At 52.1% G+C, this 12,778-nt stretch overlaps 1 protein-coding gene across 5 annotated transcripts in view; it reads right to left on the minus strand.

The window, feature by feature from the left end:
* Pacsin2 (protein kinase C and casein kinase substrate in neurons 2) overlaps window positions 1-12,778 on the minus strand; it is a 95,818-nt gene that overhangs the window by 8,588 nt on the left and 74,452 nt on the right. For all 5 annotated transcript variants that reach the window (XM_069999710.1, XM_069999708.1, XM_069999709.1 and 2 more), the window contains 5 exons: window positions 10,502-10,658; window positions 7,784-8,019; window positions 6,245-6,400; window positions 4,101-4,276; window positions 1,653-1,773 (listed from right to left, as the gene is read on the minus strand). In XM_069999710.1, the coding sequence (XP_069855811.1) occupies window positions 1,653-1,773; window positions 4,101-4,276; window positions 6,245-6,400; window positions 7,784-8,019; window positions 10,502-10,658 (846 nt within the window). The remainder of the gene's footprint in view (window positions 1-1,652; window positions 1,774-4,100; window positions 4,277-6,244; window positions 6,401-7,783; window positions 8,020-10,501; window positions 10,659-12,778) is intronic.

The raw sequence follows: 12,778 nt of genomic DNA on the forward strand, positions 1-12,778 counted from the left end.
AGGACTGGCACCGAAAGAAGCAGGGGTTGGGAAGGGGTGGCAGTGGCTGGACAAGAGCTGAAATCTTCCTGGACTCCACTTCCAAACAGGATTATAGACATGAGCCACTGCCCCTGGCTTCCTCTTCCTTAGTGGTGACCCTTCTAATAGAAATAAGCAGACTGAGAGAACCATTCCCCACCTATGTCCCCCTAGTGACTTCTGAACATAAATCAACCCTGGCAGGGTAGGTTCCAAGGACCAATGCAGCAGCCCTGGAGGGCAGGCCGGGTGTTTGCAGCCCTGACACAGCTGTGTCAGCTGCTCTGCTGGAGAGGTGGGAGCACTGTACAACATGGCCACGTGGCCTGCTCACGCGTGGGAGGGGCGTGGCGATCTGCGAGTTAAATCATGAAACAGAAACTTACTTCATCCTTGTTGCATGGAAAATAAAAACAAATAATTTCATTAGAGAAAGTTAGGCATGGGCCTGTAACAACCATGAATGTGTGCCCCAGGAACACAAGGGACCCAGAAGGTACTCCTCCCTCGTATTTTCCTGATGGGCAGTAACTGGCACCTCTGAAGGACACGGGGCAATTTCACACGGTGTCCCAGGCCACTGTGGCAGAGAGCACCGCTGAGAGTGGCAGCCACAGCAGCACCAGGAGAGGAGGGGCTGGCTCTCCCCTGGGGCCACTAGCTTGGGAAGGTGCGGGTTCCTCGCATCTCCCAGGACCCCTGATAGGGGCTCGGCCGGCTCTGCAGCCTCCGCGTGTGCATGCGGGGAAGTGTAGAGGGACTTGTGTGAAAGTGCACAACCCAGAAGGTGGGAAGGAGCTGAGGAGCTGTGGTGAGCCTCGGCCAGTGCCAGTGCCCACCACAGACCAGTTCGCTGACCCCGGTGAAGGCCCGGGCTGCCATTCCATCTCACACAGGGGAAGGAGGAGTCACACCGGCCATGTGGTTGCTCACTTCCCACAGGTGCTCACAGCTGAGGCAGGACTCAGATGCAATGGAGGCTGGCCACTACTGCGTCCAGATATGCAGCTTCCCGCTGGCACTGACCCCAGCCCCTTGGGAGTAGGGGATTATCACCACATGCTCAGTCCACTAGGGAATGGGAGAAATCTCTCCTTCAGGGAACAGGAGTGGCAAGACTTCCAGCCACTCCCTTCTATGCTACTGGGAGGGACAGTGACCCAATCCTGGGCTGGACACACCCCAAGATCCCCACACCTCTGAGTTCTGTAAGGTAGACCTCTTACTGACTGAGGTTGGGGAAGCGCCTGCAGAAGTGGGAGCAGAACTGTCCACTGTCGCCACCCCCTCTACTGATCTACCCTGGGGTCTGGGGCACTGAGGGGCTGCTCCCTTCCCAGCCACCCTACAGAGTAGGGCAAGTTCCTGGGACATCAGGGAGGGAGTGCCAGTGGTCACTAAATGACAGACAGTGTTCCTAACTAGAAAGATAACACTCAAGCCTTCTCTGCAGATTCAGAAGGCACTTGGTAACGCCTGGCCTGCAGATGCTACCAGCTCAATTTGTACTGTCACTATGCACTCACTGCTTGGTAAGCAGGGGAAATGCCAACATGCACGTGAAATGAGCAAGTGTCGTCTAGAGCAGCTTGGTGGGTCCACGGGGTCACGGGCACATGGCCTCTTCTTACCTCAAACTGAGGCCAGTTCATGGCCATGCCTGGTCCGTGATTGGCTCGGAACCACCTCAGGTCCTCCACAGCATCGGCCGCTTTGATGCTCTGCTCCAGGTCACGGTAAATGGTTTTGTAGCTGAAGCAGACACAGAAGGCAGCGGCCAGTCACCACATGGCCCAGCCCAGTGCCAGGCACACACCCACACAAGAGCCCAATTCCAGAAACACCTTCTCCTGCTCAGGGGAAGATCTCCTGGCTGTGACAGGGCAGAGGGGGACATTCACCCGCCACAATTTGGCATCTGGAAAAAGGGCTCTGATTTTTTTTTTTTTCCTGACAGTCATGGAGCTTGAACTCAGGGCCTGGGCGCTGTCCCTGAGCTTTTTCACTCAAGGTCAGCATTCTACTACTTTGAGCCATAGCACCGTTTCCAGAGCTTTAAACCTTAAAAGAAAGATGGCAGCACTGAGCTGTGCCCCACATTAGATAATAGGAACTAGCCATGTGAGCTGGCAGGTCGGTCCTACTGAGTCAGATGGAGGGGAGGAGGAGGCCACTGGAGAGTTCCAGAAAGCCCTCTCTCATCTCCAGTTGTCCTGAGGAAAGTTGGAGGTTTAGGACCCAATGTGCAAAGGCATCCTGTGAAGACCGTGAGAGCTGCAGACTTAGTGGCAGAACCCCGGGCCTCCACAGAGCCTTTACTTGGAGCATCCACCCAGCTTCTCCTCCCAGCCCCTGGATTCCTGTGGGACCTGATACTTGCACTCAGGATCTGTATGGCTGGGAGGTCATTTGCCTTCTCTGGGCCACCATTTCCTCCTGCTCAAGGGGCATAACACCTGTTAAGGGCTGAATTGTGTCCTTCAAAAAAGATACGCTGCTGTCCTCACTGTAGAACCTCTGAATGTGACCTTATTTGAAATTGGGGTCTTTTTTTTTTCTGGTGGGAAAGGGGACAGAGCTCTCATATATGCTAGGCAAATACTCTACCACTGAATTACATTCCAGCACTGACAACAGGGTCTTTTTTTTTGGGGGGGGGGGGTCCGGGCATGGGGCCTGAACTCTGGGCCTAGGCGATGTCCCTCAGCTCTTCAGCTCAAGGCTAGTGCTCTACCACTTGAGCCACAGCGCCACTTCTGGCTTTTTTCTTTTTGCTTATGTGGTGCTGAGGAATCAAACCCAGGGTCCCATGCATGCAAGGCAAGAGCTCTACCACTGAGCCACCTTCCCAGCCCTGACAACAGGGTCTTTAGACAGGTGATCAAGTTAAATGAGAATACTAGGTAATCCAATGCCCTCATCAAAAGAAGCAGTCTGGACTACATACACACGCAGAGGGAAGACGGAGTGAAGCAGGAGAGAGATGGCCAGGGGCTTTGACTAAGCTGGCCATAGTGGAGGAAGTGGACGGGGGACAGCAGGTGTCAGCAGCCGTCAGAGGGAGGAGGATCTGCTCTGGAACTTTCAGAGAGAATACAGCCCATCCCTCTCCGTAGTTTTGGACAGCCAGCCCACAGAATGGTGAGATATCAGATTTCTGTTTTGAGCTCTACAGATTGTGGTACTGTTTATGGCATCCCCAGGAAGGAGCTGTGTTCCTGATCCCTTGATAGTGGGTAGGGTGGTAAGATGAAGGGAAACCCTGGGAGACAAACTATGCTCACTTCAGCCTGTGCTCCTGGAGGCCGGTTACTTGTACTGCAGGAGTCATTGCACATTCCGAAGAATGGGACACCGGTTCTGCCCTGCTCCCTGTTCACTGTGCGGCTACCAACAGCTCATTTAACCTCACCCAACCTCAGAACTGATGGGGGACTACCATACTATGCAGCCATACAATAATTGAATGGTGGCAAAGTAATAATGACTGCTTTTATTTCTTTAATAAAGAGAAGACAAAGGGACTGTAATTTCCTATGAGCAACAAGCCTTGATCTGCACTGCTCTCAATGGTTCTGTGAGCTAGATGAAAAAGGAGATGTCTGCCTACACCCTGAGTGGAGCTGCACCTCTGGCCTGATGCAGGCACACTGGGCCCATGGAGGAAGAGACCACACAAGAAATGCCATGGCTCCCATGTCACAAGTCAGAACTGTGCTTCAGAGGATCCCGAGCACCTAGAGCCACTTAGAAGGGCAGCAAGGATGAGAAGGTCCTTGTAAAAGCCTCACCAGAAGGCAGCCCTGGGGCAGGGCACACCAAAAGGTAGATTTCCCATACAGTAGATGCAGGTGGTTCTGGATATGGGGCCAGAATGCACAGCCCTCCCTGCCCTCCAGACCCACATGCAGAGCTGGGAGCAGAGCCCCAGCAGGGACACCGCACCGCGGGCTGTGAGGCCAGGCACAGCACAAGGTCCCCTGGCCCCAGTTCTCTGTGAGAGGCCCTCTGGCTAGCTCCACCACACCATGGCTGCTGTTTAACAACTAGATGTGTTTGTTACCTCAAAGGACACTCACCCAGCCACATTGGACAGGTCCAGGTGTTTCTGAACCTCAAGCAGAACCTCCCGGAAGAAACGTAGGCGCTTTTCTTCGAACTGCTGGCACTGCTCGAACACCTGCTCCATGTTCTCCATGTATTGGGGGGTGCTCTGGTCAAGTTCCTTCAGGGCCTTCTCGTATTTCTCTTTGGTCTAAACGAAAAGCCATGCATGAGACCAGTTCATTTCCATGTTACACTGTTCACTCTGCATACTGGAGTTTCTCAGGCCTCCCTGGGTTATAAACTCAAAGAGCAGGAGCCCTGGAGACGGACAGATTTCAAGTTGAAGTCGCAGTCTCCACTGCTCTGAGGCGAAGCACACTCCTGACACTGCTCTGCTGTGCTGTGCTGTGCTGTGCTGCAGTGGAGGGAGAGAGGGGGGCGGGCAGTCGCCGTGGAGCAGTGTGTGTGGCTGTGAGCATGTCAGCTACCCATATCCCTCTACCTGTGGGAAAGCGCCAACCCAGAGACCTGGCCCCGGCCCCCAGCAGCACAATGAGTCGTCTTGGAAACAAGGTCAGGCTTAAGTGCCAGGTAAAGAGGGGACCACATGTCTTGGTCTCCTCATTTTCTCGGGTCTTCAGTGAACAGAAAGTGGGGGTGCCTCCGGTTTCACCACGTTCTGAGATTTAGAGGACAGGCACAGAGGCTCATGGATAGACGTTCCGAGTCCTTGTGGTTTATTCCCTTGGCCTGCAGCCCACTCTGCCCCTGGCACTGCCATTCCTTTCGTAGGCTCCTCTTAAAGTGTCTAGGGACAGACAGAACATGAGTGAGATTCCTAAGAAGTGCTCATGTGTGCGCCTGGCAGGGAGGTGTTTGGAGTAGGTGGCCAGGTCCACATGGGCCTGTACCTCATAGCCACTGAGCCATGCAGCAATAGTGGCATGTCCTCTGAACAGTCCCATGTTAAAAGCTTGATTGCCAGTGATGGGCTTTGGAGAAGCATCTGGATCACAAGGGTTCCAACTACCTCAGCGCATCAATCCATTGTGCTGGTTCTCTGGATAGTGGGTCCGCAGGGGGAGGGAATCTCCCTGCCACACAGACTATGCAGGAGAGGGGCAGGAGGGAGGGGCACGGGCAGGACAGGAGAGGAGGATACAGACAGGGATGGGAGAGAGGAGCATAGGAGACAGGGTCACAGGTGGGATCTCTGCTCTCCTGTTTCTGGGCAGTATGTAATAAAACCTCTTTGACCTTGGCCTCATTCACAAAGCAGAGTTGCTACCACGTAAATCACAGGGGTGTGGGGAAGCTCATCAGAGGCTGAAAAGGTTGGTGGCAGCTATGAATTTGCTCCTTGACCTGTACATGGAGGACAGGCCACTTGCTGCCAGACCACAGAGGCAGGAAGCAAGGCCTCCTCCATCTATCACTCTAGCAATGGGGGGCAGAAGACAACCCTAGGAAATTATTTTATTTTGGATGGTACTGGGGATTGAATTCAGAGCGTCAGGTTCACTAGGCAGGCACTCTACCACCTGAGCCACGCCTCCTCCAGCCCCTTGTTATTTTTGAGGTCCGCTCTTGCTCTATGCTCCCGCTGGTCTGGGCTGCAATCCTCCTACCTGTGATTCCACATAGCTGGAATTACAAGCACATGCACCCCGCCATACGCTGAGACTTTTATGCGCTGGCTGGCCTTGAAACTCAATCTCTGTCTGCAGCCCTCTCTCCACACTGATAAACTGATGTGAGCCTCCCCTTCCCACATGTGTCCTCTGCTTCTGGAACTCCAGTTCTTCCTCAGCAGCATTCTAAGTTCCACCTGGCTATGAGAGCCAATAGCAATATGGTACTTATACATCGACCCTGCTCAGTTCCACCACACTGCGTCCTACACAAATGACTCCTCTCTGCACGAGTCAGACTCTGGAAGCCACCTGCACCCCTCCGTCCTCCTAAGCATGATGGTTGTCCAATTCTGCTAGCTAGCGCTGGCCTCTGCCCCCCATCTGTGGCAGGCACTAAAGGGCTTATTTGTGTGACCCCAAGGGCAGAGATTTTGTTCATGTTCATTCCATCCAGCCAAAAAGGCACAAAAGGCTGATATGAAATACAACTGACCTGCTGATATATAAAAAGCAAAAAACCACCAACGGGGTATACAGCTTACCTTCAGAACATCTTGCTTGCATTTTTCTATTTTGTCTTGTAATTTCTTGAGCTGTTCTGGGTTCAGGGATGGGTCAGCTTTGCTGTTGGCTTCTCGAGAGATGGCCAGCTTCTCTTCTTTGCATGCCGTGTGGTGGGCTTTCTTTGCTGCTTCAACCTACAGAGAGAATGAGTTCTGAACACCGTGCTACAGAAAGTTCTGGGTCTTCACCAGCCATTACACAGACTGGGCGAGTGTGTGCTGTCGAGAAGAAGGGGAAGGCAGAACACACCGTGTGTACTCTCTTACTGCAGCCAGGCATGCTGAGCGACCTCGCTCTGTTAGGATTCACTGAGGACCTGCTCAGTGCCACACACAACTCTAGGCACCGGAACACAGCAGAGGACCAAAGAACCTGGGCTTTCGTGAGCTCATGTTCAAGTTAGATGAGTCGAATGTAGGAATTAAGTGCTGGAGGAAATTGGGCATTAAGTACTAGTGAGAGTAAAACAGAGAAGAGAGACAGCAAGAGCCAGGGATGGGCAGGCAGGGGTGGGCTGCACAAAGCCAGCTGAGATGTGTGGAGCAAAACCCAGGAGGAGCTTGCCAGGATAGTCAAGGTGGAGCAAGTTCCAAAGGAGAAAGCTCACAGGAGTGGCACAGGCCACGCCAGCTCCCCAGCAAAGTGACAGGCCACACTTCCCATGGATTTTTAAAAATTTCTTTAAAAAAACAAATGCTATATTGGTCATGCTGGTCTCAAATTTATGGGCACAAACAATCCTTCCACGTACTGGGACTACAAGCATATACCACCGTGTCTAGCTACATGATTTTAATGGCTGTTTTATATGCACACATTTTAATGGCTATTTTACACACACAAATGCATACTGGTTTAATAGATGCTTTCTATTTTAAACCAAAGTCATAAACTACATTCTAGAATCAATGTCAGTATCAATGTCCCTGTGAGAGGACACAATGCTGCATTATGAATGGGCTAGGGGGCAAGAAGGAACAGAGAAGAGATGTGGCTGGATCAAGCGGTAGAGGACAGGAGAGCCCGAATAGAAAGCCACACAGGCTCTGAGAAAAGCCACATGGAGGGGGGCGGGTTGGGGGAGGATGTCCAATGAGGAATTAAGGCCAGGCCTCAAGCAGGACAGAACCCATATACTAAGGGCCCGGTTGACCAGATGACAACCTTTAGCTAGGTCATAGCCTCAGAGACTTTGACCATTGAACCAAGAATATCAGACCCCCCCCCCTTTTTTTTTTTTTTTCAAATTTGGGAGGAAAAAAAATCCATGCAGGACAAAGAGCAAAATTATATTACTCCTTTTTACTAGTGCAAAGGCTCTTTAAGTCTCTAGTGCAGAATTCCCCAGGCTGGAGGAAGTATGGTGGTGGGTGGGTGGTTCTGAGTAAATGGCAGCCACCTTGGCTGCAGGTGTGAGGGTGGCTTTTCCTCTAGCAGCGTGACGGCCACAGGGATCCTGCTGGAGGGGCTACAGGGGAGGGGCCAGGCCAAGCAGCAGCCTGTGAGAAGCAAGGCACCTCTTTCAGCTTCTTGGCCCAGGGCTTCTGGGCCTTCCGGAAGCCATCCTCTGCTTCCTTGGTCTCCTTGAAGCCTCCCATCATCTGTTTGTGAAAGGCTTCCTTCTGCCAGTTCTTGATCTTCTCGAAGTCCTCGTTCATCAGCGAGGCCTTCACCTCTAGGTGCAGCTCGCTCACTCTCTCCGCCTCAGACATGACAGCCATCCAGGCCTTCTCCACAGTCCCATACTGGGGCCCTGGAAGGGGAGAAGCAGAGGCTTAATCAGCCCTGGCGGGAGGCAAGGGTTTCCTGTAACCCTGCAGCTGTGCACATGGGAGCTGCCCACGTGCTGCTAGCAGTACCTTTTCTAAAGCTATTGAGCTCTGTAAAAACTGTCTGCAGTTTAGAAGTCTTAAACTGTTTAAAGATACCTGGAGGAGGGGGGACCTTCTGAAAAGAGCTCACCCCTCTCCTTCCCCTACATCTGTAGTGTAGTCACTTTGATTCACCACCGTGGATGGCCTTTGCCCAGAGTAGAAGGACAGAGGCTTGTCTCCAGGGCAGCTCTGTCCCAGGCCTCTGTGTGCCCAGATGGAAAGCTCTGGACAGTGCGGTCATGGCTGTGTCACTTCACTCCATGCTAGTGGCTCTCAGTCCAAAAGGCTAGCCAGGAAGGGCAAGCTGCTTTGGAGGATCCCCTTGTGGTATTTAGTTGTTTGATTGCTAATTAACTGCTCTGCCACTTGAGCCACAGATTCTGTCTACCCCTGCCATGGTAGTGGGGATAGGACTCTTGATCTTGTTAGCAGGAGCTCCACCATTTGACCCATACCCACAACCCTGCATTTTGTATTAGGGACTTTAACTTTATTCTGGTTGGCGTTCAACTCACAATTCCCCTGCCACCTGAGGAGCGTGGATAATAAGGTGTGGACCACTCCCCCCCCCTCGCCCCAACTTAGGAAGGAAACTTAATTGAGGCTGTCACTGAGGATTAGGGGTTCAGGTGGGGAAGGGCAAGGGCTATAACAAGGCTGCAGGGGTGGAGAGAAAGCCAGGTACTGGTGGCTCATGTCTGTAATCCTAGCAACTTAGGAGGCTGAGATATGAGGATCACAGTTTGAAATCAGCCTGTGCTTTTGAAAAGTCCATGAGACTCTTATCTCCAATTAACTTCTCAGAAAAAGCTAGAAGTGGCGCTGTGGCTCAAGTGATACAGCACAAAGAGGCTCAGGGACCCAGGCCCTGAGTTCAAACCCCAGGACCGGCAAGGGGGGGGGGGGAAGAGGAGGACACTAAGGTGAAAATGGCAGGGAGGAATGGGACACAAATGCAGGGCTTGGGGTGGCGGAGATGGAGCCTTCTTGAGGCTCTGATGCCTTGTAACTACAAAATGACACAGCTCCCTGGCCTGCTTTGGAGGCCAGACAGCCAAGGTGAGAGTGGCCAGGTGATAGAAGCACCAAAGAAGGGACTCAGAGGAGAGCCTGGGCCTGACCCTGAACTGGCCATGACCCACGCCAGCATCCTGGGGAAAGGACAGGCCGCTTTTCTAGGCATGGCTGACCCCTCACCTGGACACCTGACTCCTCTAAGTCAGCTGCCATGCTGGCAGAGCCTGCCCCACACAGCCTGAGAAGCTCCAGAAGCTGTTTCTGTGCCTGGAAACCTTACACTCGATCAGGCTCCCCTCTAGCTGGGCACTGGGCTCCGGCCCACAGCACTGTGTCACCACCTCAGTGTCTCGAGTCTGTGGTGAGGAGGGAAGGAGCAGGCCTCCACCACAGAAACCGGAAGCTCCTCCCTTGAAGTCGAGCATCAGGGAGCAGGCCAATGGCCATCCTCCAGTCTGATTTGACAAGCTGCATGGCCAGGCTTAAGGGTAAACTGCTCTGGGTGTTTCAAGACAAGGTGATGAGTAGCAAGGCCTCTTGGTTGGTGGGACCTCTTCAAGTTTCTTCCTGCTCTGAGTTTAGCTGGCAGGCCCAAGTGTGTCCTATGGTCAACAAGGGCTGCAAAAGGAGACTTAGGGGCTGACTGCAAAGAACATTCCAGGTTGTATGCAAGTGGCTCCCACCTGTAATTCTAGGTACTCAACGGGCTGAGATCTGAGGATTGAGGTTTGAAGCCAGCTCAGGCAGGAAAGTCCTGAGACTATGATCTCTAACTAACCACCAAAAAGCCAGAAGTGGTGGAGGTGTGGCTCAAGCGTTAGAGCACCAGTCTTGAGCAGAAAAAGCTAAGGGGTAGCACCAGTCTTGAGCAGAAAAAGCTAAGGGGTAGTGCCTAGGCCCTGAGTTCAAACCATAGTACTGGCACAAAAACAAAATGAAACAACAAACAGCATCCCAGTATCCCCAAGGAGTAAGGAGAGAAGCTTGTACAGCTTGTACCCACTGGGTAACAGGCACCCTACTGCCCTCGTAAAAGTCATACCCCTAATCCTAGCTACTCAGGAGGCTGAGATCTGAGGATCACAATTTGAAGCCAGCTGGGGAGGAAAATCCATGAGACTTCATCTCCAATTAACCATCAGAAAACTGGAAGTAGAACTATGGTTCAAAGTGGTAGACCACTAGTCTTGAGCAAAAGAGCTCAGGGACAGTGCCCAGGCAACAAAAGTCACATCCCTGAGAACTGTAAGATACCCTCTCTTGACCCAATTTATTGGAAGAAAAGTGGCCCAGACAGGGACTTGGCAGATGAGTAGCTGGTGTCCCTGCCTGTGGCCTCGGTACCTTTCTCCACGAGCTGCTTCCAGCGCCGGGCCCACTCCGTGAGCTGCTGTGCATAGGCCTTCTCAATGCGCGCGCGCTCGTGCACGCAGTTCATGAGGTCACTACATAGGCGATGGCCATCGTCAATCCGCTTCACAGTCCGCTTGTAGTTCCCGACCTGGGAGACAGAGCCAAGCTGTGAGGCGGGCGGTCAGGGTGGCTGTCTACCCCGCAGACCCTCCCACAAGTGTGCAGCCTGCTTCTAGCTGTTGTACAAACAGCCTTCACGCCAATCAGCCCCCCCCCATGCTTATTCCAGAGGCTGTCCCGTCTCCCCGGTCTGAAAGGCACACTGTGCTACCCAACAAGCTTCTCTTTGTTCATGAATAGGGATGTACATTCAGCTGGCCTGAGCTTCTCAACAGACTCCTGGCCAGGTACTAGGCAGAAACAACTGGCTGGTCAGGATGAGAGGCAGACAAGCAGAGGGCTGAGGATGCTGAAAGCACCTCCTGTACAGACCTTGTGGGCAGGCGTGGCTTCCCGGGGGAGGGGACATCTAAGGAAAACCTGCTGAATTACCACTACCTCTCAACTACAGTAACAAATGACTTCACACTTAGGGAGTACCCACTAGATGCCAGGCACCATGCTTGATGCCTTATGCCCACAAGTATTGCCAGCCCCTACCCCGCAGGAATACCTGCCCCCCTTTTACAGATGAAGAAAATGGGGCTTGGAGCAGTGACACCTCCGCCAAAACCTCACAGTGGCTAGGCGAGCGCTGCTCACTACACAGCTCCAGGCAAGACAGTCTGGATGGCAAAGCTCAAAGCTTTAGCTGCTTTTTCAAGAGCAAGTTTGAGTTTTGACTTATTTTCATATATGAAAAAGGAAGTTAGGTAAATTAGAAAGCATAAAGAAAATGTTAGTAACTAAGTTGGGGCAAAAATCAAAACATTCACCAGGTGCTGGTGGCTCATGCTTGTAGCCCTAGCTACTCAGGAGGCTGAGATCTGAGCACTGCAGTTCAAAGCTAGCCTGGGCAGAAAAGGCCATGAGACTCTTATCTCCAATTAGCCACCAAAAGAGCCTGGAGTGGAGCTGTGACCCAAGTGGTGGAGTGCTAACCTTGAGCAAAAATAGATCAAGGATAGCACCCAGGCCTGAGTTCAAGCACCCAGAATTGGCACCAAAAAAAAGTCATGGACTGAGCCATGGACTCAGATGAGTTGTCAAATGACACTGAAAAGAGGATTTGTTACATTCTTATTCTTTTTCTACCTCAGTTTAAAAAAAATCTAGGCCATCTTCTTGTCCATTTAACCTTCTCTAACAGTCTCCACTTAGCTCATCATCTAGTAGTTTCGCTTTTCTTTATAGTCTGAGACAGGAACCTGAACGTGGTATGTGGCATTTTTGCTTACTGGCTAGTGTTCTATCAACTGAGCCACACCTCCAACCCCTAGTACTTTTTCTTTGCTTAGGTCTTTCTCCCTAGAGAAAGGATGGCGTTTGCCTGTTTCTGTAGAAAGGAGAACAGTGCTCTCTTGGTGGCATTGTCAGTTGTTGCTCCTGTTCTGAGCTGAGGAGGACAAGGAAAGGGTCTGCAGGTGGAGGGGAGAAGAGATCTGGCAAAAACAAAAAACAAAAAACAAAAAACCCAAAGCAAACACTGAGCCCCCAAGAGTCCTGCACATAAATGGCCAGAGGACAGAGAGAAAGGGGCTCTATCCTGAGGCCAGAGCTCTAGAGAGGCCGGAGATGACTTGCTGCATGAGACTCCAAATCCTGTTGAACCAGAGGCCCCCAGAAGGCAGGTGCCCTGGGCAGCCTTCTGCAGAGCCCTGGCATAATTTCTGTCTGCTTGCTGAATGTAGGCACAACTCTTAGACTGCACAATCCATCATTCTCTCCACAGATGCCCTCCAGCCCAGGCATAGGCTGGCAGGAACTTCTCAGCCGGCAGTTTAATCATCAAAACATCAGGCTGAACCTGAGTTGGGACTTTACATTTTAGCAGCCCTGCCGGAAGGCAAAGACAAGTGTTCTTACAACCCATTATACAGGTGACCACACATACATGGTCCTTTTGAACTTTACAGTAGGAGGCAACATACCCCAAACACAACTGAGTATGGCTGAGCTGGGCAAGAGGAGCAGAGATCATCGCAGCCCTAATGTGGCCTCAGTGCTAGAAAGCTAGGAAGCTGCCATATGCCTCCTGTTTTCATCTCCCTTCAGACTGGTGACCACCATCCAAACAGGGATCCTGGCACTTCTGAAACATGGCCACTT

The sequence above is a fragment of the Dipodomys merriami genome, unplaced genomic scaffold (genome assembly GCF_024711535.1).
Source record: "Dipodomys merriami isolate MVZ:Mamm:240054 unplaced genomic scaffold, mDipMer1.0.p SCAF_55, whole genome shotgun sequence".
Lineage (NCBI taxonomy): Eukaryota > Metazoa > Chordata > Mammalia > Rodentia > Heteromyidae > Dipodomys > Dipodomys merriami.